Consider the following 26,919-nt stretch of genomic DNA (forward strand, 5'->3'; position numbering starts at 1 on the left):
AGAATTTAATTTGAAATCAAGAGTGAAAGATTAGGCTATACATATTTCATCTTTTTCCATTCATTTGTATGCACTATAAAGTTTCCTGAGGCGCTTAGTGAAACAGGCCTGTTTAAGGGAGGTTTGGAAAAGCATCCATGTTTCAAAAAGTAATCCAGTTTGGGGTTTTATATGTTGGCTCGTTATACTTAAGACATTACATAGCTAAGCTTCTTGATGCAGATTTTAATCTCATTTTACGGGTTGTCTCTTAAGTAGCACAGTCAAAAAATAGGTGGGAGTTTGGGTTGTACTCACATCTGCGTTGATCCATCACACACTCTGCTGTTGTAGTACTGTATATCCCTGAAGGACGTCACATGACTTGATTTTGGCTGCTGCCCTCATTCTGCTGGCGGAGAGGCCACTTATGTAAGTAAGTACAGACCTATCAAAAAAGGCTCTTTGGTGAGAAACTTGAGCTTTGCTCTGCTATTCCAGACTTTCTTGACTATGTTCTGCCTCAACAGATTATAATGCCAGAAAATCCACCGTCTGATCTGGGGTCAGCTGAACTAGATACCACCTCCCCATCCAGACTACATGTTGGAATATTTTTATTCAAGTACTCTGACATACAAATCTCTTATATACTAGTCAAGAAAGTCTCATTTAGACTGGAAGTTTTTCTACAACTTTGTGGACATAGGACGTCTTTTTTATTTCGCCACCTTGTGGCCACCCTGTTGCAAAGTGCTTTCACACCAGAAGGCAAGGAGAGTTTAAAGGTAGAGTTGGTGATTTGTTTTATAAACACTTTTTGATATAACCTACTGGTTAAAAATATCTTCACATTCTGATAGTAATCAATAAAAGAAGTGGTGTATATTAAAACATGTGCATAGCCAACACAGGACCAAAAATAAATGCTCGTCCAATCATTGCATTGGGTCTGACTCTGAACACAAAAAAACGGCCACAAAGAAACAGCAACCGCATTTTACAGTTCCCCCTGAACCAAAACAACGAGCTTATGTTGCGTTCAACCGTAATTACGAGACGTTCTACGTCTAACGTTACCTGACAGTGGCGATTCGCGAAGCTACGAGTGGGCCTGGGTCCACCCACTTTGAATTGTGGCCCACCCAATAGTTGGTAATTTTCCAAAAACATGTATGAAATAATTGAATAAGCGATACTAATTGTAATAAACGTATTATCACACTTTATAAATATTCAGATAATTTATTAAGCGATATGCTTTTAAAGGGACAAATTTGGTTAAATTTACTTAACGTTAAGTTACCCAAGCTTGACCAAAATAATTTTTCAACTGTTTTACATCACCTTATGATTGCACAACATTGTATTTTAAGTTTGTTTTCTACATTTGATCTCTCTAATAACATTTATGTTAAACAGTATTATACGTGCAGTGTTATATTGTTCTTTTTACAACAGTTCAATAAACAATAAGTTAATATTGAGCAACTTACATTTTACATGCTCCGCCCGTGAACACCTCACGAAGCCACAGCAGAATTAACCGTTGCGCGTCCCCCGAGGAAAAAACAGTCGAATTCGGGAAAGCATCAAGGCAAGGCACGTCCAGAGAATGTCTAATAAGGGCACGTCCGAGAGATATGTTACTTCCTGTCTCCTGGGATACCTTGACCTTCATCGGATCGATTTTTGATATTCGTTGATATATATTGATATCCCATATTCCTGTTTTCCATTCTGTAACAGTTGAGCTAAAAAATAAAAATAAAATAAAAAGTAAAGATGGCGTCTGAAAGTTGCGGTTGGTAAGTTAGTACGTAAATTATTAGTAATGTAATTTTTTGCCCAACGTTTTCCACTTCTGATGTTATTTCAAACGAGAAAATAGTATTGTAGTAATTAAATATTTGCTTAGTTATTATCAGCAAAGCTTGCTCTATTTTGCTCCGAAATCTGTCCGAAATCAGTTTCGCTCATGCGCAAACGCTGCCTACAAAGTCATTGCAGTGACTCAGCGAGGGCCGTGCCCTTTACTTTCTTTTTTTAAACTAATCAGCTGAATGAATGGTTGAATGAATTACTCGTAATTCACAAAATTATTACTTTCATAAAGAGTCACACAGACTGACAGAAGACGCAAATAAAAAACTAAAAAACCTTAGTGATTTAAATTGTGAACAGTAAACCAACTTCTTTAACAGGAACTTGGGAGTCAGTGTAGGTGAAGTTTGTTTATATATGAATTAACCACTATTCATTTTGTGATTTCAGAAATGTAAAGAACTATGTTTAAAAAACAATATTGAGATGGAAAATATAAAAATATATATATCATGGAACTTGTATATTATAGGCTATAGAAGATGATCTTGGCCTCATGTGACCATGAGAGAAAAACTTAACACCCACACATACTGAACATGCTTTTTAAGATTTTATTTGTTTAAAGTTGGTACAAAATGGTAGATCAGAAACATTCTCAGCACTTGCCTTTATGCATTCTGATTTTTCAGAACACAGGGACACACTCTCTCTCACGCACACATACATACACTAAGATCAAGCAGACCAGTTAGACCAAAGTGACATACGACATGTCAAAGAACTCAAACAAATAAACAGAAAATGAAAAAAGCCCTTTACACGCCGTCTCTACAGAGACAAACGAGCGATGCCCTTTAAAAAGTCAAATGTGTCTAACAAATCTGTGTTTGTTTAATACTTAGAAAAACACTCACACAGGAGGAGATGGAGGAAAATTACTTTGCTATTGAAGCATCCTCAAATTGGGGGGGGGGGGGGGGGGGGGGGGGGGGGCTAAGCACAGGAGAAGAGCTAATATGTCAGTGGCGGGATCAAGCTTCATAGTCGCTCGTAGCACTTTTAGCAGAGTGTGGTCTAGATCTCCCCACACGCAACAGACCCCAGATCAGCTGTCTGGATCTGAAATACTTCATGAACACATGCCCTGGTGGTAAAGATGGAGGAAACTCCCTGAGGTGAAAACTGCACCAGTATGCCGTGTCTGGGTGCTGTTCAGAACAGCAGGAACTGAACAATCTCTGGAAGTCGAGCCTGAACTTCTCTGGCAGAGAATCCACTTCACAGTCCTGGGATTCTCAACCTTTCAGACTCAACGAATGCTCTCCAGATTCTTACACGTAACACAGTACAGCACATTTAACATTCGCACCGTACATACGACAGCATGTACTACATGAAATCAAAGTCAAAAACATCATTACACAAATTCAAATATATTAGGGTACTCAGACACACATATACATACACATAGAGGTTCATTCATTGAGGGGACCTAAAATTTGTCGAAAGAATAGAAGAAAAAATAAACACTATCATCCCAAATACATATCAAAGAACAAAAAAAATATGTTGTTTAGAAGAATGTTACAGCTGCGCTTTTCCATAGAATGGAAGTGGATGGAGAACAAGGGCTGTTGTGATAGCTTTGTGAGAAATAGACTGACTTAAGTTATTGACTGAAAAACATCATTGTCCACTTCAATTGTATGGAAAAGAGAAGCTTGGGCTGCTATATGAATCTCCTTTCGTGTTCCACATAGTGAGAAAGTCATTTGGGTTTTAAAAAAAACATTATTAAAATGTTTGGGGTCAGTAAGACATTTGAATTTGTCTGTTTTCTAAAACACAGTAAAGCAATAATATTGTGATATTGTTTTCCATTTTAGTAAATTGTAAAATGTAATTTATTCATGTGATAGGAAAGCTACTTAGTTTTCAGCATCATTACTCCATTCTTCAGTTTCACGTGATCCTTCAGAAATCATTCTAATATGGTGCCCAAAAACATTGGTTATAATTGTCCATTTTTAAAACAGTTGTGCTGCTTCATATTTTTGTCAAAACTATAGATTTCTTTGATGAATAGTTAAAAAGAACAGCATTTATTTAAAAAATAAAAACAATTATAAAGGTCTTTAATGTCACTTTTGATCAATTTGTGTCCTTGCTGAACAGTTAATTTTTTTTAAATCTTACTAACCCCAAACCTTTTTGAACGGTAGTTTAAGCATGAACTATTTCTTTAGTTCCTTCCACATGGGGGGACTGTCATTCATTTTAGAAATAAAATTTTTAATATATTTTTTAAACTGAACAAGGAGCAAATGACAATTTCTGCTTCAAGTTCCCAGTAGCTGTTGGGAAAACAAATCACATCTCAGTATGACCAGAGTAGAAAAGCAAATAAGAAACATGAAAAAAAAAGATTGCTGCTTTTTGCACAAAGGATGGAAATTATTTCCCAATGTTCACAAAATATCCAAATACGGGTGGGACTAAACTCATCTAAACAGAAAAGGCTCAAACAGAAAACAGGGACCTTACGAACACTCTTATGAACAACACATTTCAGCAAACACTCGCTGACTACAGTGTCGCTGACAGGGCATGTGGTTTTGGCCTGTGCTTGAAGGGAGGTGAACATTTTTAGGCCTCTGGAGCTTTCTGGAGTTCAGCAAGAACGTTTCTCTGAGCATGACCTTGTTAGTTCACTATTACAGAGAAGATTTCACTCACATAATCATATGTAGCCTATTTAAATGAGAACAAATGAGGGAAAATCTGAACGCTAACGAATGCTACAAGTGGAAGAGACTTACAATAAAGACGGAGGAACAGAAAACAAAAAACAGCTACATAGAACATAACTCCCCAAAAACACCTATACATTTTTTTCTTTGATAAACATCGAGTGTATAAATAAAAAAAACTTTAAGTATTTATTTAAGTTAGACATATATGGAAAAAGGTTATCTGTAATCTATATGTAGTTGCTTTGTGAAATGATGTGAATTATTGAATGAATTGAGTACTCGTCATAAACATACATGGATGGTGTATTGCCTCTCTAATGCGGAGTAAATAAACACTGTACATGCCACCATCTGTAATGGCCACGCTTACTACTTCAAATGACAAGCAGAGCCACCCAATCCGATTTCTCAAACGTGGGTGTGCATATGCTCTGCTGTTCTGAAGAGGTCTATTCTTTCTTTTTCTTTCTTTTTTTTTGCTTTTATTATTTTATTTGAAAATATATATTTGTTTTTCTCTGTATTTGAAAAAAGCATTATAAAGGTCACTTACAAACCAGAAAGGGAGGGAAGAAAACAGTCTGAGACCGCAGAAAATGTCATCTTTATAAAATCAAATTATAGAAACAACAGAAAGAAACGCCTGACTAATGTTTGTCAAATGGGGTTACTGGGGCAAAAGGTCATAGGCAGGTGTGTTTAGTCCACGGGCCCCTGGAAGATCAGTCTGATGTATCCCTGTTCACCGTTGAGCTGCTGGGCACAGAAAGGACATGCGGCATGGAAGGTGTGCGTTCCGTGAGGAAGAGGGATTTGACTCCAAAATGCAGCTGTTTTTTCTGAGCACACGTGGCCGCACGGGCTGAATCCATGAGTTGGAGGGGCTGCATCTAGATAAAACCCTGCCTCACAGCCCAGCCACAGCGGCACGTATGGTCCGCGAGCGCGACACATGGGACATTCCCGCTCCCGGCCCTCCCTTCCGTCACGTTCTGCGTCTCGGTTGCCCCAGTTGTGGTAGCCGTGAACGTGGCCGCAGTTTAGGTAGACCCAGGGCTGCTTCTCGTCCACGATGTCCTTCCTCCGCATGCTGGGGAAGGCGAGAGTGTTGAAACCTACGGGACACTGGGGACGAGCGGCATTCAGCTCTTGCCGGAGCGCCTCCAGGTGTTTGACGGTGGGGGTGCGGGAAAGCCCTTCAGCGGTACGCCACAAGAGAGTCGCTCCACAGAGATCGATCAAAGAGCCGTCCACCAACTCTTGAGTCTCATTGTCCACCTACAGAGAAAAAAAAAGATACCAAAAAAGAGGATTGAGTTATAAATAGAGCCCATATTTATGCCTTTAACACAAAACAAATCAAAGGCAGATCTTATCAGCAATGCTGTACTGCAAAGTTTGCCTGCAGGGGGCAGTAAAGCCCCACCACTATCCATACAGTAATGATTCATTCTTGATAAGCAGCAAAAATAATAATAATAATAATCTAACCATTTACTGCTTAAGACATCTGTCAGTGTGATGTCACAGACATAAATGTGCAAAATACACACCCTATGATCCACACATTCAACCTGGAGTCACAATTCATGGTTGCGACATATTTCACAGAGCCGCCCTTGATCAGCCTTTAGTTTGTCCTTCGCTATACTGCATTAGCCACACCTCACACACACACTTGCACAGCTGTATGAACACCATGTGTGTGAACTGTGCAGTGTCCGTGTCTGAGCTGTGTTGTGTGAAGGACACTGAGTGCAAGTGCAAATACGACACAGTTTTGTATTCGAGCAAGTGCGTATGTGTGCATATAATATGTTGCTCTCAACATTTAAAGGTCACATTTCACATGTTCTGCAAACAGTATTATTTTAATAATAATAATAATAATAATAGTGTCCAAATGAGGAAATACTAGAAATGATAGGAATAAAAAAAAACATGAAACAAGAATACAATAATTATAATTGTAATAAATAATTCTAAATAGATTATGTATAATCTTATAAATTTTATAACATAACACATTTATACATCTATAATAAAAGTTTTATAACAATGTCTTTAAAAAGTTTTTACCTTTGATCAATTTAACCCATCCTTGCTCAAAAAAATTATTAATTTCTTTAAAAACATCTTAATGACCTCCAACTTTAGAACAGTAGTGTACATTATTATTGCCAAGTAAAAAAAGTTAATCTACAACTCAAATGTACAAAAAAACATCTAATTTTTGTACACTAACTTGGGTTAAATGCAGAGGACAAATTCTTAGTATGGGTTACCATACTTGACCTTCACGTCTAAGCAAAAAAACAACAACACTAGAATCTGCTTGAGAACTTTATGTATTGAATGGTCGAATTATAACTAGTGGTGCACACTGGAGGCACACAAAAAAATCAAATCCTGCATGTGTTCAGAACTAAAAGTGCCCACTGGAAAATTGTGATAAATGTCCTAACTTCTGAACTACTTGACTGTTTCCCCAGCATCAGGCCAGAGTCTGAGCAGTTGGGCTTGAACCTGATCTGTTCTGAGCCAGTAAACCCAAACGTCTCTCCACAGCAGCACAGTTGAGCAGTGTTTGCCCAGCACTGAGGCAGCATTAGATCCATGTTTAGCCAGCATTGAGCCATCAGCAGGACTCCTCAAGAGCAGGACATGAACAGCAATCAGGAGCGTGTTTGTTCTGCCCATGACAACCCAGATTAATGGGGCGCCTCTGAGCCTCTGGACTGTGAGTGCATGCGAATCAGAGAGAGTGTTTGAGTTGTGCACCAAGAATACATAATGCGTTCCTCAATGTGGCCAAACACATCATGGGCCCCGTACATATCTAGGAGTCTTTACAAGGCCTATATTTGTCCAGATAACAACTAAAGATAATAACTTGTCATGAGCATGGAAAGTGTTGAAAGCGGTAGTTCTCATTGGGCCTCCGGTTTGACGCACTTAACAAATCAACTTCAGATCATCTTACAGATTGTGTTACACCGAACAGGGCAAAACCGTCTCGCCTGGGCCGTTACTGTGGCAACAGCGTCCCAGAGCAACCGGTCAAGGGCACCAGAGCGCTCCAACGTCCTGTCTTGCAGGGAACCATATGATTGTTTAACACAGCTTCAATTTCAGAATCCCATTTGACATCGCATTACAGCTTCCACAAATGCTGCTTCATAAACACTAGCTGATATTTATGGTCTTATGATTTGAAACGAGTATGTCTCCAATAGGGCTGGGCAGCATGATGGCACTATATATATACCTTGTGGCAGTAGAAATGTGTCAGCTGGTAGGAATTATGCTATACCATTTAACTACGATACCTTGTGGTAAGATTTATTTATTTATTTTTTAAACACTAATTTACTGGATCATCAAAAATAGGAGCACTGACCATTTTCCCTCGCTGCTGAGCCGAACGAGTCTCTCTCAGTGTGAACACGTTTCCGCACACCGAAATTTCTCTCCACACGCCTGGTTTGGAGTCCTCGGTGAAACCGTGACGAGGATGCATTACTAACACACCATTAGTAGTCAGACCGTCCATCTGTCCTTCCGATGTCTTCCACTTTGCTGCTTTCTCCTGTAAGAACAAAAAATAGAATTTTATTTAAATAATTAAAAGAATTCACCTGAAAAGGACATTTCTGTAATTTTTTACATGACGTTCCATTCCAACATTGGGGACCATTGACTTTTATTGTATGGACACAAAGAAAAAAAACTACTGAGATATTTCTCAAAATATCTTCCATGTTCCACAGAAGAAGAAAAGTTTGGAACAACATGAGTAGATGACAAAATTTGTATTCTTGTGTTAACAATCACTTAAAAAAACATTATGATACAAGTTTTTGATTTAATGAACCTCAGTGATATTAACATTTCTGTGATTTAGAAGTTCTTTGTTAAGTAGACAATACAACATTCAAATCAATTCATGATGTTGATAACTGATTTCAGAAAGAGGCTACCAGTGCATTTAAATCTATTCTGATTCCAAATCGGTTTTCATTAGAGATTTAGATATATTGGGTCTTCAGATGTTAACGCTGTTCAAAAGTAGTGCCAGTTTCTCATGCCCTGTCCTCTTTATATAAGCTCAAGTCACATTTTCTCGCTCTCTCACCCCAAGGAAGATGTTCTTGGAGGAGTCGAATCCGGCGGCATAGATGCGGGCGGTGTAAGGGGGCGTTCGCTGACACATGATCCGGCATGCGAAGCGAGATATGGTGCTCTGAACTGTCTGAGTGTCAGAGTTACTCTGACTCCCGGGAACCGTGTCGGTCACCACAAAATCTATAGGACTCTCAGTTGAGCGGCCAATCTGAGATGCAGAGAGAGATTAAACATCAAACACTGCAGACAAATTTGTAACCTTGCATCACTGTACACATTTACAGAAACACTAGGAGATACACAATCAAAGCAGATGATAGTGACACCTCTTTTCTGCCTAGTGACAGCATTAATTCAGGATGACATTTTGAGCAGTGAGATTAATAGACGCTTTTGTACACAGTCCAAGACGAAGTGCAAAAAGGACAGCGGAGATCAGTCAACAGTGAGTCTGTACCTGAAACATGTCTGTATTGCTGTCTTGAGTGTACTCCACCACCACCGTCTGTACTCGGGACAACGTGTAGGAAATACTGTGCTGATCCTTGTTACTTATGGCCTAAGGAAACAGAAAGAGAGATGCTAAAATAACATGCTGAAGGCAAGATACAAATGCCCCAAAAAATCAGCACTTAACCACTAAAAAATGACTACAATAAAACAAATTAACTAAATAAACCCACTGCCATAAACAAATAAATAATAAAGAAAATGCTTTAGGCCATAACAATAACTAAAATTATTTCATAACAATTTATACATTTTTAAGATACAATCATATATGTTTAATAATACAATATTGTAATATTTTATTACATATAAATAATAATTTATCAATATATATATAAAATATATGTTTATAGACACACAACACGGTTTGCAGATTTGGGGGGGGAAATTCATTCAGCCAGCAAAAGTTCATTGGGCAGTCTAATAGAGTCTAGCAGACTGTGGAAACAGGCTGAGAGCTGTTTGTGAGTATGTGTGTAAATGTGTGTGTTTGTGAGGTAGCCACAGAGGGGTCATTCATGAGCTCAACAGTATCCAGATGTGCAAGTGGACACACCTTGTTCCATTACAGCTCAAACCCACCTAGTGTTTTAATTCAAAACTTAACCAGAACCAAAATGACACTGTAACTGCTGGTGTGTGTGTGTGTGTGTGTGTGTGTGTGTGTGTGTGTGTGTGTGTGTGTGTGTGTGTGTGTGTGTGTGTGTGTGTGTGTGTGTGTGTGTGTGTGTGTGTGTACCTTGGCCGCCTGCGGGGTGCAGGCTACGTGTACAGTGCTGGGTTTGACACCGTTGGATTTGGGTCTTTTTAAAAGTGCAAACCTGCTCTTCCTTCTGCCACGGTCCCCGTTGGGTAGAGAGCCATTATACCTGCAGAAAGAGAGGGAGTGAGAAATTCAACCGAAAAAACCTGCACACAACATTTACTCCACCTGTTGCCTGTGGCTGAATTGATGGTGGTGAACAAAACAGATACAAGCACTCACAAAAGCAGAAACAAACAAAAGCTCTACGGTAGATATTCAATCTAATGCTTTTCTACGGAAAAACAAACAACCATTTAGGTTGTTATCAGGAACTAACACCTAATCCCATAAATTCCACAAAAACAATTCCAGAGTCACAAAGTTCAAGATCCACTCTTCATTAATATATACACATCTATATTTATTTAGCTGTGATGACATACTGAACTTGCCAACCCCAAGGCAACAGTTTCTAGGTTACAAGGCTGAAAAAAGTTATGGAGGCGAACATGAACAGGGCAACCATGAGTCTGGATAACTATGATGACCAGTTAGTAACAACAGTGATACTTCATGTCACTTGCAATTTGGTGTTCCCACATTTATGTGGTCTGAAATTCAGTTCAAAATCTGATCTATGGAAATGTGTCTCAATCTGAATGGTGAGATCAGATTTCAAGTAGTTTCTTTTATAATTGAGGGCACAACATGCAAGCAAAAGTGCAGTAGTGTCCCCAACTGACCGAATTCACTCATTTATGCACCAGGGGCATTGACTATGTACAGAACGGTGAACAAGCAGCTTTATACACAACATAGTGTATATTTGTTTGTAATATAGTAGTGCATCTGGAAAGTTTGGGATCAGCAAGACTTTCAAAGTTTTTTAGAAGATATACACTCACCAAGGCTTCATTTATTTGATTAAAAAAAAAACTGTTAATATTTAACAATATTAATGTTTTTTACTATATAAAATGATGTTATTTTAATATATTTTCAAATGTATTTTATTCCTGTGACGGCAAAGCTGAATTCAGCATCATTACTCCAGTCTTCAGTGTCACATGATCCTTCAGAGATAAGATCATTCTAATGTCCAAGAAACATTTCCACATTGTCATTTACTATCTTATGGTGTAATGCGGACACATCTGTTGCCATTACAAAAGGAACCAATGGATGTAGCAAATAGATCTGATAATCAAAATTCAGTACTAAAGACCAAAGTGCAGTGTGAAGCCTATGTACATAAAGTATTATGAACACTGCACTTGCTGTGCATTGAGATTTCCTCTGTCGAGGTTTCCCCCCTTAGACCTCCCCCCACTTACTCACTGCCCAAGTGTGCTCCAGAAACAGCACACAGACACACACTGTTTGCAATGTGATGATGTAGTTCAAATGTTGTGTTTGGTATTGTGTGGGTTTGGGCTTTAAATGCACAGCAATGGACTTCATTAAGTCTCTGATTGTTTTAACATGAACTCCTTGAAGGCATGCACTGACGTTGTTGAGTGCATTCTCAACATATTTTGGCAAACCCACATTATCCCAATGTACTCTATAAACAAGCTGACCGATTGTGCTCATTTCTCCCGAGCCTTCCCTCATAAAACTACATTCTTTCTTATATGGAGATCAGAAAAGTGAAGACATCCACCAGGTGACATCTTCAACTTGAGCAAGTCTAAACAAAACACACCCTTACGACAGGGACTTTTTCTGTGATGATCTAAAGAACTGATGCATGGGGGAAAAAACAAAGTTGAAGAACAGTGAGTCAGCAAGAACCGGGAATTTCATGGATTGAAAACATGATGCATATACACACACAAGAAACGTGCTGGCCCTGGTTATTTCCGCAACTGCGACTTCCCATATACGGCCGCATTCCTTCAGAAAACACTCCGGGAACGACAGATAGAGGGAGGGAAACCCCCCCCCGGAGTGGTGAAGATGAAGGAAGTCTTTCAGTGTCAGCTGTTGCTGGGAGGAGAGAGTGAAACGCCGAGGGAAAACAAGGTGGTGGAGGAAAATGAGCCGCCTCATCAGGAGACTGACTCATGGAACAGTGTGTGGTCAGATGTAGGTTATAAGCTCAAGAGAGCTTTGTCAGAGCTAGAAGCTCAGTAACCAAACTTACATATCACAAATACCATTACCAAAACATTCAACAAAATTCATATCTGTCTCTACCAAGATGGAAAAACAGAACAAAACACCCACCAGTAGGGTTAAACAATTTGGGGGGAAATCTAATTGCTAAGCTTCTGTGTAAGAACAGAGTCGTGCTTCACTATGAAACAAGCAGCACAAATATTTATTTAATTGACGATTTCTGAATTCATGATTTCTTTTTTATTCCGATTAGTCATCCAGACCTGCACACAAGGTAGCTAAAACCATAGTTTAGCAGGAACACATTTAGATCAGCCATAACTCAACGCAATAATGGAGTTGAGTCCTCCATGCGCTTCAGGATGAGAATCTAATCCAATCCCTGACCTCTGAGAACATCTAATTAAAGTTAGCCTAAAACACAAAAAGCTCTTTTAGACACCAGTCGGTCATGTGATGGTATAGCGCAGCGTATCACATAGGAGGCTGTTCTGCAAATGAAAGTCAATGAAGTGCATTATGACACCCCAACACCACATTGAAAACCACTTTGTTTTCTAACTGAGGGCTCCATTGTTCCCTTAAACATGCATCACCCTCACATTTTGCCCACAATGACGTTACTAACAACAACACCAACCACCAAAAACCTCATGGCAGCTGACTTTTTTCAGAAACACAAGAAAAACAAGCATGCACATGCATAGTTGTCACTGAGCATGAGAAGCATTACAAACTATTAACTCTGGCATGACAGATGCCTCCTGATCCAGAGTCAAAGGTCGGAAGGCCTTACCCGAGCACAATGAGTTCTCCGTATTTGACTGGCACTTTGGTTGACGACGTGGAGATGTTTTCCTGGTCAGGGGAGAACATGGATGCAGTGTGTGTGGGGGAGGGGGTTCTTTCCGCTCCCAATGTGAACGCAACACCACCACACACACTCAGCTCTCAGCTCTGTCTCCTCTTCATCACCATCATCATCCTCATCATCACTACAACTGTACAAAACAGAGAAAGAAATCTGTAAGAAAACAGTTAAGTGGCTATTTTTGGTGAGTGCCTTTAGCTGGCATATCATTTAGGTTAGTAAACCACAGGAAGAAATTGTAAAATTGCACCAGGCACCACTTCTTAAGTGATGTTTGGTGGCCCATATTCTGCAGTCTTAACCTCACTTTTCCTTATTGTAACTTGACTTACAGTATGGCATGTACTCTTAGACATGAGATTTGCTAACAAGATCTAAAGGACAAACAGAAAAGATGGTGATCAGCTAAATGCAAACAAACTCTCAGACACAATCCATTGGAGCAATTTTTTCCTCACTTTTTCCAAAGTTCACCTCAGTCTGTATTTCATGTGAAACCTGGCCATATTGACCATCACACTAAACCGTGATTTGAGAGCATCATCCCTGAAAATTCAGACAGCGTGTGTTACTGAAGGAGGTCCTATCTGATCAGTATTATACTACAAAGGAGATAAAATATACGCAGGTTTGTTAAAATAATACCTAAATAGCTACCTGGCTATGGATTATCTATTAGCCTGCACAGCCATTCACACAAAGAACGATGACGTTAAAGATATAGTTCTAAAAATCAATCTAAATATAAAAGAATCCACATCACAAATATAATGATAACAGCATAGAAAAATTATACAATTGGAATCACTTTCAGAAAGTTTTTTTTTTTTTTCAGCTGATCGATGATAAAAACATTGATAGCCAATCAGAATCCATCCTACTTTAATAAAGAGCTTGAGCATATAAAGCGGCGACAAAACTGCTGTGCACATTTATAATAAACAACGATAGCGTCTGTTGGTGTGGATGGTTATATAATTATCTTTATAGTTATCGTTCTTGGTGTCGAACGGGCCTTAAGTGACGTCAGCAGAAACTGAAAGCTATTTCAGAAAAAAAAAAAAATGTAATTAAAGATTACAAAACAAACAATATTTTCTTTGGAAAACATGAACCAATGGGACCAGGGCCGTGTATTAAAAGGTTCAATATCTATGTTTTTTTTTATAACGTGCATTAAGGAATAATTCAAAATATAAACAAGAACGTGCAATTAATTACAAGACTTTAATTTTAATTTTTTTCCATGTTAGCTTTAACTTCGCTAATTTGTATATGGTGAGCTGTGTCTCTACATGTCCATCTTCTCATTCTTTGTCCCTAAACAGCGATGCCAGCAACTCTGGGGATTCGCACCCTCTTCCGTCCCTCCATCCAGAGAGTCTTCTTTTTCACACCTCCCTCCTTCCTCCCACAGCGATCCCTGTCCCACATACCAGACTGTTGCTATGGGCTTAAACTGTGTGTGTTACTGCTGGACCTCTTGCTTTAAGGGTGTAGTGGAGAATGTGGTCATACAGTCCCTGAATAATACTTTAACAAGGACTATGAGCGTTAATGGGCCACTGCACTAATAAATTCCTCACACTGATACAAAATCAACACCTGCCCTGTATACACAAATCCTGAAAACACCATCAAAGCATGTGGTCTACTCTAAATGACATACACAGCACATGAATTGCTAACAGGTGTTAGCCCGAGCTGTTAACTTCTCTTTTAACAGGGAAAAATGACCTTTAGAACAATTAAGGAGTGACAAAATGTCAGTGTTGCTTTTCAATTGTTCATCCGGTGCTCGCATCTAGCATCATTTTTAGGAAGAGTTTTCTAAAAACACGGCGCTCAAGTTAAAAGTAGTTTAGACCTTGTGTCTTTAGACCTTGCGTCAACCACACAAAAGCAGTACAAAGTGACTTACCACTGGAGCAGCCACGTGGCATATCATTCCTGAACTGTTTAACACAACGAAAGTGAGGTCATCAAGGAAATTTGCAACATGCTAGCATGACAGGGTTTGATTAGCCCTATAGCAATCACTTGAGTAAAAGTGATTCAATGTGCACAATAAATAACTTTATTGTATGCGCATATCATCTAAGAAACGCATTTAGAAAAAGCAGAATGGCTGGAGTGAGAAAAGAAGGTTGACTAATAATCTGCAGTCTTACAAGTGACCACATAACAGGAAGTCAATGCTGCTTACAGAGGAAAAGAAAGAGGTGTTATGGCAACACTACTCACGTCCCTTCCTACAGCAAAGGCAGAGACCATTTGTCACACTATTGTACCATGAAGTATAATAACAGCAGTTTCTTCCTGTTCTTAGAAATCACACCGTTTACGCACGACCCTTATACAGAGAGAGACAGAGAGAGACAGTGAGAGACAGTGAGAGACAGTGAGAGACAGTGAGAGACAGTGAGAGACAGTGAGAGAGAGAGAGAGAGAGAGAGAGAGAGAGAGAGAGAGAGAGAGAGAGAGAGAGAGAGAGAGAGAGAGAGAGAGAGAGAGAGAGAGAGAGAGAGAGAGAGAGAGAGAGAGAGAGAGAGAGAGAGAGAGAGAGAGAGAGAGAAAGCAAGAGAGTGCAAGGGAAAAAAAGGTAAAGACTCCCAAAGTACACATCAGATAAGAGCATTACACAACATTAACTGCAAGCCAACCTTCCCAAAGAGAGTACGAACCTGTATTAACTGTTCATTTGTATGTCTTAGGCCTGCAGATCCAGTAATATTAAGAGGACAAACCAGCTAACAATATTTACACAGCAAAACACACTTGATGATCTCTTTGTTGCAATTTTACACAACAGATCATTCTAAAACCACTGAAGTAATTTGTAGAAATGCAAAGTGGGAGAGAGAAAACGAAAGGAAACAGGAAGAAAAAAGATGATCTTTTATAAGGTCATCAGATTTATGTTTCACTCATGCATGCAGATTTTTCAGATATTTCACTCTTTCCTCCATCGCTCTCTCGGTTTCACACACAAAACCACCTCACAAAATCAGTCAAATAAAAACACTTTCGATATCTGCAAATCTCCTCATCTCACTGCGCAAAAGGGTTTCTATTTCATGAAACCCAAGTGAAACGGTTACATAAAGGGTCACATGGTTACAGTTTTACCTTACACACTAAATAACAATAGACAGACAGACAGACAGACAGACAGACACACACTAGTTATTAGTTCAGAGAGCTATTATACAGTCAGCATCTGTACCAGTACAGGACAGATGCACACCCTGTTTCACACACACCTGCTGTTTTTGTCCTGATTTGTCTCTCACGGCCTCTCTGTATAATGACCTGAAAAATAACCCGACCCCACGAGGAGTGAGACAGACCGGGTTAGCATTAAGCCTGAACAGAACTGCGACATGCAAACTCCTGATCAAAAAACTAAATCACCCACAAAACTAGGACTGTTGTCAACAGTTCTTTTGTTCGGTGTTGTTTCGGTGTTGGTGAGAAGAGAGAGTAGCCAGTACAAAATCTTCAGTATGCACAGAGATTCATTACTACGGCTCAGGTTGGCCTTAAGGCCCAGTAACCACGGCAGCTTGGCTTCATTTCCACAACTTTACGAGCGAGTTCTTTCGCATCTTCTTGAGCTCAAACTGTTTAAAATTGCTTGATTGTTTAAACTGTCAGGACCCAAAACACTTTTAAATAATAAACTTTCACTCTACGATGGTTAAACTTTGTTATTAATCTGTGAATCAAGTGCATTTCAAGTACAATCCCTATACTTGACATCGCACATCCTGCGATGTGACTATCGCGATATCGATGCTAAAATGATATATTGTGCAGCCCTAATTTATAGACCCATATACACAAACATATTTGCCGAGCCCGCACTGAAGGGAGGTCTGCAGCAGACTTCTTCCCGACAGTCAAAGCGGAAGACCGCAAATGTTTAGGGTGCCATTTGGGACAGGGCCTATGACTCAAATTGTCTTAGAACATGTACGCTAGCCACAACATAGCTTTGCATTTTACATTAAAGACAGCATGAACTGGAAATAGCAAATGTCTTTTCCTCCCTATTGTGACGCATCAGTGAAACGGCTTCTCGAATGAGAAAGAATGTAGGGTGGGATTTGACTTTCCATCAGGTATTGATTGGACCATTGTCTTTTGCTGCGATCTCAGGTAAGTGACAGGTTGCTGGAGGATAAAAAATAATGATGATGTCCATGGATAAATCAATAACATTCCATTAAAAATAAGAATTAACGATTTTGACTTCATGGTGACTGTCTGAATATAAAACCCAGGGTACATTAGTGATCAAAACCCTTCCTTTATCTTTTTTTATCAAGCTTCAGACCTTGTGGAATATGATATGACCCCCTGATCCCAGAACATAATACCAAACAGTTTGAACTGTACACAAGTGATGAGCTGTGTCCATTCCTCTACAAATTTAACACACATTTTGGAACAGTGATATGCTATTGTCTGCAAAACTTGTCAGACTTTAGAGGTGTGTGTGTGTGTGTGTGTGTGTGTGTGTGTGTACAGCCTGAAACCACTTATGTGCTCAGACAACTCCCATACAACTAATGACAACACCTTAAGAAACAACCTGTATGCATTCAGAGTGACGCATACATTACAAACACACACAAAATTGAAAAAGCTCATTAGAGCCCACAGCTGATTTTACTGCATTAAAACGAGCAAATAAAACCAGACTCTGTCTATATCAAAAGCTTAGAAATCAAGTCACTTATACATAGAGAGAAATGGAATTTCCCACATGCAAAAAACACCAAAAACTCAGATTCAAAGGAAAGAAACCACCTTTCTGTTGGAGTCTCCCTTTTGAGAGGGGGTACTTCTGTGATTATAATAAGAATTTTAAGACTGAATCACAAACTTAGGTTCTAATCTAGAGTCACTTTGCTGTCAGGGGAGGTCTGAATTATAGCCTAACGGCGAGGAAAACTCCTTTCATGAGTGGGTAGGATGTGGAAGCTTAAACCGTTCCCACTGAGAAATTAGGGAGATGTATCAGTTGCATCTGTGGTCTAAAATAGATCCAAGTGTAGAGAAGGAAGTTGAAATGAGAAGTTAGGAACCAGAGGGGAGGTACACATCTGCATTCAGCATGGGCATCTGGTCTGTGGGATACACAAGCGCCACATGTGGGTGATGGTAGTTTGAAGTGGAGCATGTTGGGTGTGCAGCTGCTTCACAGCAGAGAGAGCAGACGAGTGATACACACCCGCTGAACACCCGTACGCATGGCCGACCACAGACGAATTAAAGCTGTCTGAATTTGTATACAACCGTGTCAAAGGAAACTTCCAGTCTGTGTGACATTTCAAGCTTTTTTTTCAAAGCTCAAGAAAGGATTTATAAAACAAATCTCTCTAACTGCTCTGAAAAATAAAATTATAAATGAAATGAAATGTAAAAAATAATATTTTTGAAATGCTACAAGAGGATTTAGGCATCACAAAATTATAATGTACAGTATGTAAAAATGTAGGAGGATGCATCCTAAATAAGACTGCTTATTAAGACAGCTACTAATGTTTTCACTGAGCTTGTTGCAGCGCAATCTGGGATTCTCTTTTCTGCAATGGATATATGTTAATGATGCCTTAAAAATGCTAAAAAAAAAGGTTGCTAAGGAGGCAACATAACTTCTGGAACAGCAGGTATGTAGGCTTCGGAAGAGTGCAAATGTCTCTACAAAACACACCAACACACTGAACAAGTCACAAAATCAATGAATCACTTTACATGTAATAACACAGACTGACTAAAGGATCCTAATGAACGCATTACAAAAACATTCCACCATTAATGAGAAACTGGATGCACATGTGGTTTAATCACAGTAAAACTGCAGAAAGGAAGCAGGTGACCTCCACCTGGGCAGGAACACAAGAACTTACAACATATCACTACCTTAGTTTCCACCACTCTAAACTGACAACTATTTGAATCAATACAACACTGTTGACCAAGACAGATGTACAGCATCAACACAATGAAGAATTTGAGCTACAGATGAAAACGCAGATGGTGAAAAAGAGATATGGTGAGACGAATCAGATATCCAGGAGCCTGCATGCATGCACAAGAAACACCATAACCCACTGAATTAATTTCTGTCATAATTTACTCACCTTCATGTCATTCCAATCTTGTATGGCTTTCTTCTGCAAAAGACAAAAAAATATCATTTTGAAAACTGTTGGTAACCAAATAGTTTTAGTTACCATTGACAAAACAACCGTGAGACATTTGTCAAAATAAATATTTTTAAAAGTTCCACAGAAGAAAAGCCATAAAGTTTTAGAACGAAGGGAGGTGAGGATGAGTAAATGACAGAATTTCAGTTTTAGGTTGAAACTGTCCCTTTAAATACCAGACAGACACGTATGCATCGGCAAAGAGGGACCTTAAGTCACCTGAGTGAAAACAAAAATCAAAGCTTGAGAAAAACTTCAGCTAGGAACAACAGGCCTTTGAAGCCGCAAGAGAAACATCAAACGTTTCCTACATGCTGCTGTAAAACATCTAAAACAGAGTTGTTTCTAGGGCAAGGGCCTGTTGACCCTATACACACTTTGGAAATGCAAGTGGGCGACTTTTTTTATATGTGCTCCTTTTGTAGGTCATGCACCGCTGAACAACGAATCATGTTGGGTTCTCTGCTAATTAAAGAATTTTGACTGAAAACAAAATATCAAACCATTGTGCCACTTCTGAACAAGTGTCTTGTTTTGGCACGATAAAGAGGATGTTTATTATCTTCGTGGGAAAGATGTCTGTGGCTATTCTAAACAATCAAACCCTGATGTCTGAGAAAGTGGTGATCAACTAGTGAACTAGCCAATCAACAGCCAGTGTTTAAAAAGTGAATTAACCTAACCATATTCTTACACACGCTCCACAAGGCTGGTTAATCTCCAGAGTACCGTTTGGATCACACACACACTACCTCACCACGGCCATTCACCCAGCACTGAGCTAGCAGCCTAATTGGCTTAAAGCTTTCTTTAAGGAACAAAGAGTGCATGGAATCTGTCTTAAACCCAGTTTATAAAGTCTCAGCTCAGTCTGTGTTTGCTTAATAGAGGATCAGAAGAAAACATGCACTCAGTTTCAGGCTTACCAACAAACAAATTGAGATTGTCTGATTGAGAGAGGGTCAGGTGACGCAATTAGGTCTGTCACTGAGAATAGAACCACAGATTCACCAGCCAGATCTTGAAGATTTCTTTGAATGTGGGTTTCCATTTAATATGTGGGGTGAGGAAAAGGAGGGGTGTGCATTAACACACACACACACACCTCTCCATCTGGTACCGATTACACCACAAAGGAAGAGACCTCTGCATTGCCCCACCCTCCCGTGCGCACACAGGAACACGTGAACATACTATGCAGGCTTTGGAAGTGAGGCAAAACCGAGTGTCCTTTGGTACTAAATTGTTCCAAAAGAGTAGTTTAGATGGCTCTCAGGCATCTCACGTGCTGACCAAAGGTAATTTATCAACAGATATCATTTATATATTCAACATCTGAAATGTGGGACAAATTCATATGCAGAGTGACTCAAAACAATTACTCCAAAAAGTGAAAAACAATGCAATTGTCAAAGGCAATTGAGAAACAATACAAACTAATTTATATTAAAAGATGCAACATAATGACTCTCTGATGACTCCCTTCTGACCTTCAGTTTCAGAGATAAAATATTTATGAATTAGAGGATGGGTGACATTGGTTAAGTAGTTGACTGTTTACAAATTGGCTGGTTACTCATATTTTTTGGGGGTGATCTAGCTTTTGAACACAAGAACATATCTTAGGTAAATGCCTCAAAGACATTTGGGTCAGTTGGACTCAAAACCAGCCTAATTGTTTCTTTAAAGGGAAAGTTCACTCAAAAAAAAAAAAAAAAAAACGCATTTTTTCCAAACCTGAAAGACTTATGATTGCACTCATCTATTGTTTTTCCTTTGTAAATACACACTAGATGAATGTCTTTGTACTTGCATCTCTTTTGTATTGTCTTTCTAAACATGGCTTTCTAAAAACGTGGTGCTCAAGGTAATAAGTTTACATAAGTAAAAAAAAAAAAAAACGCACCTTAACTCCTTGCGTTTTTCCCCATTCTACTGCTCACATCTTACATTTTTTTAACACAAAAAGGGCCGTTCACACAGAACACATTTTTGCATTTAAAAACAAGACGCAGGGGTAGTGGAATGAAAAAATGCAAGGCCACTCTAGAGATGGGATTTTTAGGTTTTTAGAACGTCGTGTCTGTGCAGAACACAAGACCAGAGTGCAACGGCCAAACACGTCCACATGTTGACATAGAAAAACAAAGGAAAAGCAGCACAATGGAAAGCAAAAACAGTGTGTGTGAACAACTACCAAATATATTTTGCACATCCTTATTAATGAACGCAACACATTAGTTACTAAGCAGGTGCTCATTTCACTCACTAAAGTTTTCTAGTTAGTTAACAATGTTAATGCATTGTCATTTAACTGAGTATGTTTAACTGCGCAAAATCAGATTTCAATTAAACATTAACAATCAAATTGTTCGTTTTAAAACATTGAATTATTAATTTAGCCATACAGAAATCAAACTTGATATAAAGTGAATATAATTTTTTTCTTTGGCAATCTACCCGTCTAAAAAGTAGGAAGTCTACAACATAAAAGTAACTTTCACTGGAATCTGAATAGAAACTTTGCATACTTCGAACTTGTAATATGAAATCACTGTTACAAAAAAAACAGTCAGAGAAAGAGATGGGGAGAGGAAGCAATATAAAAGACAATCATCTAGGAACAAGAAACGGTTACAAACACTCAAGCTGAACGTGACATGGCGAAACGGCTAGCTTTCTTAAACGAGTCCAGAACAGACAGATGGAGGGAGGACAGGAGAGATGATGGGAGTGGCTGAGCTTCAATTTCAAGAGCTTTTTAATTATTCAATGACATGAGCACTGAAACCAGAGAGAAACAAACAGACTGGACTGTGACAATGAACTAACCATGCAGACACAAACACATATGTACATGAAACCACAGAGAAACACATGGTATTGAGTCTTTTGAGGCATTTGAGGTGATGTGTGCATGAAACAGAGGCTAACCTTACAAATACACATCTAAAGAACCACTTACGGAGAGCACAATCAACTCTTCCCACGTTCCCAGAAACTGTCAAATGATCCAGTAAAGTGGGGGATGCTCTTTAGATATGGCTGTGTAAACAGGAAACAAGTCATTCTTCATAGCAGTCCATATGCTAAGCTAACACTAATCTAAACACCAGTCAGCTGGTTTTTAGATATACTTTAGGGCAGTTTGAAAGGATCCTGTCAGTGACGCAAGCACCAGATGCATGCCAGAGCTCATCGTTCTGCCGGTTTCAGCTTTGACTGGCAGAGGCTGACCTCTCAGTCTCCATGACAATAACTCATTTACAGCCCACAGTGATCAGCCCTGGCTGTCCCCAAAGGAAGTTTGAGGGAAACAGAGGCCTGTGATGGGGGTTGGTGTGTCCTTCAGGTCACATGACCAGTCTCGTCTTTCACACACCGCTCAGAATTTAGCTGCTAGAGCAAAAAAAGCGCACAGAAAGCAAGAGTCAGCAGGACATATTATCAGAATCAGGTTTTATTTGGTACGTCAGGTACCGGAATTTAAACGGTGTTCAACAGATACACAAGAGCAGAGATCATATACTACCTATCAAGATACACACACAGTCTGAACAGGTGTGAAGACAAACACTACTACTATTGAAAAGCTGAGGTTGGTGAGATTTTTAATGTGTTAAAAAAAGAGTCTCTTATGGTCACCAATGCTGCATTTATTTGCATTCATTCAAAAATACAGCGAAACCTGTAACATTGTGAAATATAAATACAATTTAAAATAACTTTGTGATGATGGCAAAGTTGAATTTTCAGCAGAAATTACTCTAGTGTCACATGACAGCCTTCAATAATTATTCTAATAATAGCTTAGGCTATTTGGTGCTCAAGAATAATTTTTTTTTTTTTTAAATCTATGTTGAAAACAGTTGTGCTGCCATATGGAAACCGTGATGAATGTTTTTAGAATTATTTCATGAATAGACAATTCAAAAGAACAGCATTTAGATTCCTTTTAGTAACAATTAAAGTCTTTACTGACACCTTCACAGAAAAGGGAATTAAATGTAACACCAGGAAGAGTTCCGTTTACTGAAAATGTAAAGAGAACTCTAACCTAGCCATTTAAGAAACACTATGCATAAATTTCCTCAGTTTTCAGGTGCAGCAACAAACAAACTCAAAGGGTTGAAGTAGCCTGTCAGCACAGCCATGCATGTGAGAAAGAGAGAGAGTTCTTCCTGCTTCCTTTTCCTCTGAGGTGCCCACTGTCTGACCTAGTTTCCACAATATACGTCATCCTTAAAACTTTGTATAGAACAAAGTGGCCAAAAGACAGTCCTGACTAAGGAATATAGCTGAATGTTCATTAAATATAAATATTTTGTTGCATTGTAAGTGTCTTTACTGTCACTTTTGATCCATTTAATAAATCCATGTTGATTTTTTTTTTTTAAATAACTTTATTTTATTTTACTGAGACAAACTTTTGAACAGTAATGTATATCTTTAGATGTTTGTGAGAAATAATTAATCTGATGAAACACACTGCAGTTGTGTAGATAGATCCAGATGATGCTGTACTGAGAACTTGGGCCAACAACTCAATTCCAATTAAATAAATGGACACAATCAGCAGGTTGAAGGTCTCTGGGGGCGCTATTTAAATGCGGAGGTTTAGCACGGTTTCCAAAAAAGCACCGAGCTCATTCTTCAAACATATGTATATCACTGGAACGTATAAAGTAGTGATCAGTCAAAAAGTGGGTGACATCTCGCACAATTTCACATGTCATGGGTATTAACACCTTCAAAGATTTGTGAAACCCACACAACACTGGATGAGTTTCTCATTCTCATTACTGAAAAAAAAAACGGTGGAATAAGTGGAAGTTATAGATTTCGTTGACTACTGACATTTTAAAGGGATAGTTAAAAAAAAAAAAAAAAAATCAACTCTCTCATGGTGTTCCAAACCTGTATGAGTTTCTTTCTTTTGTTGAACACAAAAGAAGATATTTTTAAAGAATGTTGGTAATCAAGACAGTTGACGGTAGCCACTGACAATAAGGAAAAAAATAATATGGAAGTAAATGGATACCGTAAACTGTCTGGTGGTTACCAACATTCTTAAAAATATGTTCTTATGTGTCAGAAGAAAGAAACTCATACAGGTTTGGAACAACAGGAGGGTGAGTAAATGATGACAGAATTTTCATATTTGGGTGAACTATCCCTTTTTAGAGGAATTTACTTGCCTCACTAAAATCGTCTTGCAAGATCTATTCCCAATAGGCTTAGTAAACAGAAATATTAATCATAATGACAGCAAGTCAAATTTCAGAGAAGATCAAAGCAAAAAAACACATAAAGAGTTAAACTGCAGGTTGCAATCTTAAATAGAGAATGATGACTTGGCTCAGGAATCAATTCAGGCTTAGAGACATCAGACAGTTTCACAGATATCTGATCTGCTGCAAACAGAGTGTAACTGATCCAGGAAGAGATTTTCGCAATTAATGCTACTGCACTGGTTAAGTAGAAGCAGCTAAAAATGAATCCTAGACCAGCAGTCTCACAAGACACTGGAAGTGATACAGACAGATCATTTTACACTACAGCAGAGTCAGTGCGGCTACCATGCTTGAGGGAATACATGTAATACACGTTACATAAGGTGACGTGTACACAAAGACAAACAGCAAACTCAAATCACCAGTACAGCAAAAAATATAAGCCCAAAGTGTCGAATGGTAACCTTTGCTCTTCTTTAAAGGAAAGCAGTCAAACAGCTGGAAATGAGTCTGGTAATTTATCAAGGCAAGACAAACACAGAAGGAACAATATTCTCTCTTACCAGTAACTTAGATATACAAACAAGGAACTTTACATTTGATAGGGTAGAAAACGACACCACTGTATTGCCATCATTGAGGAAGTTCAGTTTATATAACTGCAAGAACTCTGCATCAGGGCTCTCCAACAAAGATGCCCAAGGACAAGGTAAAGTTTATCAAACAAAGCACAAACCTGAATTTTTTCAGGTGGTGTTCAAACCACACACACACAAAAACAGATCCAAAGAGATCACTTCAGATTGGGGTTGTGAACAATTATTGTTTGATTTGATTTCAAACTAATTTAAATTTAAACAAATATAATACCACTAAGTTAATTTCAAGATTTTTTAAAATTCTGATAATTCCCTGTAAATGCATTATGTAATTTTTTTTTACATAATGCACAATTATGAATCATTAAGGATTACTTTGGCTTTGCTATTTAAGCATTATAATCTATGTAAATGAATTACTAGCAGGGCAGGCTTAACATGAAACATTCAAATTTTGTACATTCTCTCTATTCACCTGACAGAAGTAGTTTTCCAAACTTCAGCACACTTTATTTGACAGTTCCAAGTTTCTCATTTCAGCACCAGGGATGGATGTGATAGCAGAAACAATGGAGTGACAGTAAATGTTGTATTAACGCATGTTAATCCATTGATTGTTTTAATAAATAATTCAGATGTAGCACAGCACCGGCTGGTACCAAATGTTGGGAGGGTGGGGGGAGTGATTGACATCCTGACGTCAGCACGGGAACGGGACAAAGGCCACATTGGGTCGGAACAGATGCTCGGTCTGCCTATGCAAATGACTCTGAACGTTTAAATACATCAGCAAAGAACAATGACACGTCTGTAATGAGCCTACAAAAGCCAATGCAAATTCTCCCCATAAAGTATATGGAGTGCACTACTGTCTCAATTAGTATAAATCTCCATTGTCTACGCAAACACATCAAAATGAAAATGAGGGCTTCATGTAACGTTAATTCCCTGGGCTTGACATATTATAGACTGCTACAATTCTAGGTTATTCTTGGATATGTCGAGTAGCTCAGCATGAACAATTGTAAGTCAGTGGCTAAAACACAAGACGCCAAAAAAGATCACATCATTTGTACTATATAACTGACAGGAAACCTAGAGAAATATAACATTTAAAATTAACTAAATTACACCTCTTTGCTCTGCTAAATGATAAATTAACTTCAGTTACAGATATTTATTCTCAGCTTTTAGAAAATCAAAACATATCTATGTCAGTATATGTGATAGATTGAAACAACACAATAAACAGACATACCGGTAAATAAGCTGGGCATTTATATACTGAATGATGAAATAAAAACAACCTATTGTTTAACATAAGTCAACATGATAACCAGATGTAACGTTACAAACAAAAAATAACAAAACAGACAACATTGCTGGAAACAAGTCAGAATAAGAGAAGAAAGAAATGCTATTCTATAAAACACCAGCTTTGTTGTTTATTTTTCTAGTGAATGTGAGGTACTCACGGCGGTGCTGGTGTGTTTTTTTCCGAGGCACGAACAAAGAGCTGCTCCGTTAGCACAGGTTTAGCTACAACTGCTGTCTGACTGAATAAATTAATACATAAAATAAAAAATAAATAAAACACAGAATAATTGATGAGGAGCTGCTATAAGGACAGGCGAGGCTAACTTGCTAACAAAGGCAGGTGTTGAGACTTCTCCTCTAAATTCAAACAAAAATATTTGTTCTGCCGTTGTATGTACTGTGATCCAAGACAGTCTTGGGCTCGGAAGAACAACAGAGGATTTAAATAAAAAAGTAATGCCTGTAAAATGGTGTTGTCCGCCCGCTGCTATTAGAGAGACTGTAAACAGACGGTGGTGTTTTGTGTTGTAGTGGCTCGAGTGTAGATGAGCGGAGAAAAAAAGCTGCCGCGTCACTGATCGACTGAAGAGGATTGTGGGTAAAGTAGTTCTCAGCACTGA

At 38.6% G+C, this 26,919-nt stretch overlaps 2 protein-coding genes across 10 annotated transcripts in view; both read right to left on the bottom strand.

Moving 5' to 3' along the window:
• The window catches only part of wdpcp (WD repeat containing planar cell polarity effector), a 101,028-nt gene extending 99,443 nt beyond the window's left edge, over nt 1-1,585 (bottom strand). For 2 of the 6 annotated variants that reach the window (XR_013800107.1, XM_079633828.1), the window contains exons 1-2: nt 1,476-1,585; nt 298-427 (exon numbers count right to left, since the gene is read on the bottom strand). Coding sequence is in view for 3 of the 6 variants with exons in the window: in XM_079633828.1 (XP_079489954.1) it covers nt 298-313 (16 nt within the window). In the remaining 3 variants the exon portion in view is untranslated. Of the gene's footprint in view, nt 1-297; nt 428-1,475 lie in introns of those variants that run through there. The other 4 variants (XM_079633834.1, XM_079633835.1, XM_079633831.1 and 1 more) reach the window with 3 other exon arrangements.
• Nucleotides 1,586-4,217: 2,632 nt separating this feature from the next.
• On the bottom strand, nt 4,218-26,919 carry peli1b (pellino E3 ubiquitin protein ligase 1b). 4 transcript variants are annotated; one of them, XM_079633847.1, is made up of 9 exons: nt 26,760-26,874; nt 26,458-26,538; nt 19,084-19,116; nt 12,857-13,061; nt 9,934-10,063; nt 9,142-9,243; nt 8,695-8,892; nt 7,960-8,148; nt 4,218-5,837 (listed from the first exon to the last, which is right to left on the bottom strand). In XM_079633847.1, exons 4-9 carry the CDS (start codon nt 12,934-12,936, stop codon nt 5,259-5,261), a joined length of 1,278 nt encoding a protein of 425 aa, XP_079489973.1. In that variant the 5' UTR covers nt 12,937-13,061; nt 19,084-19,116; nt 26,458-26,538; nt 26,760-26,874; the 3' UTR covers nt 4,218-5,258. The 4 variants fall into 4 exon arrangements, with proteins under 4 accessions (XP_079489973.1, XP_079489971.1, XP_079489974.1 ...); XM_079633845.1 differs by having other exon boundaries at nt 26,458-26,917; XM_079633848.1 differs by lacking the exon at nt 19,084-19,116 and having other exon boundaries at nt 26,760-26,883.

The sequence above is a fragment of the Phoxinus phoxinus genome, assembly GCF_949152265.1.
Source record: "Phoxinus phoxinus genome assembly, chromosome: 13".
Classification (NCBI taxonomy): domain Eukaryota; kingdom Metazoa; phylum Chordata; class Actinopteri; order Cypriniformes; family Leuciscidae; genus Phoxinus; species Phoxinus phoxinus.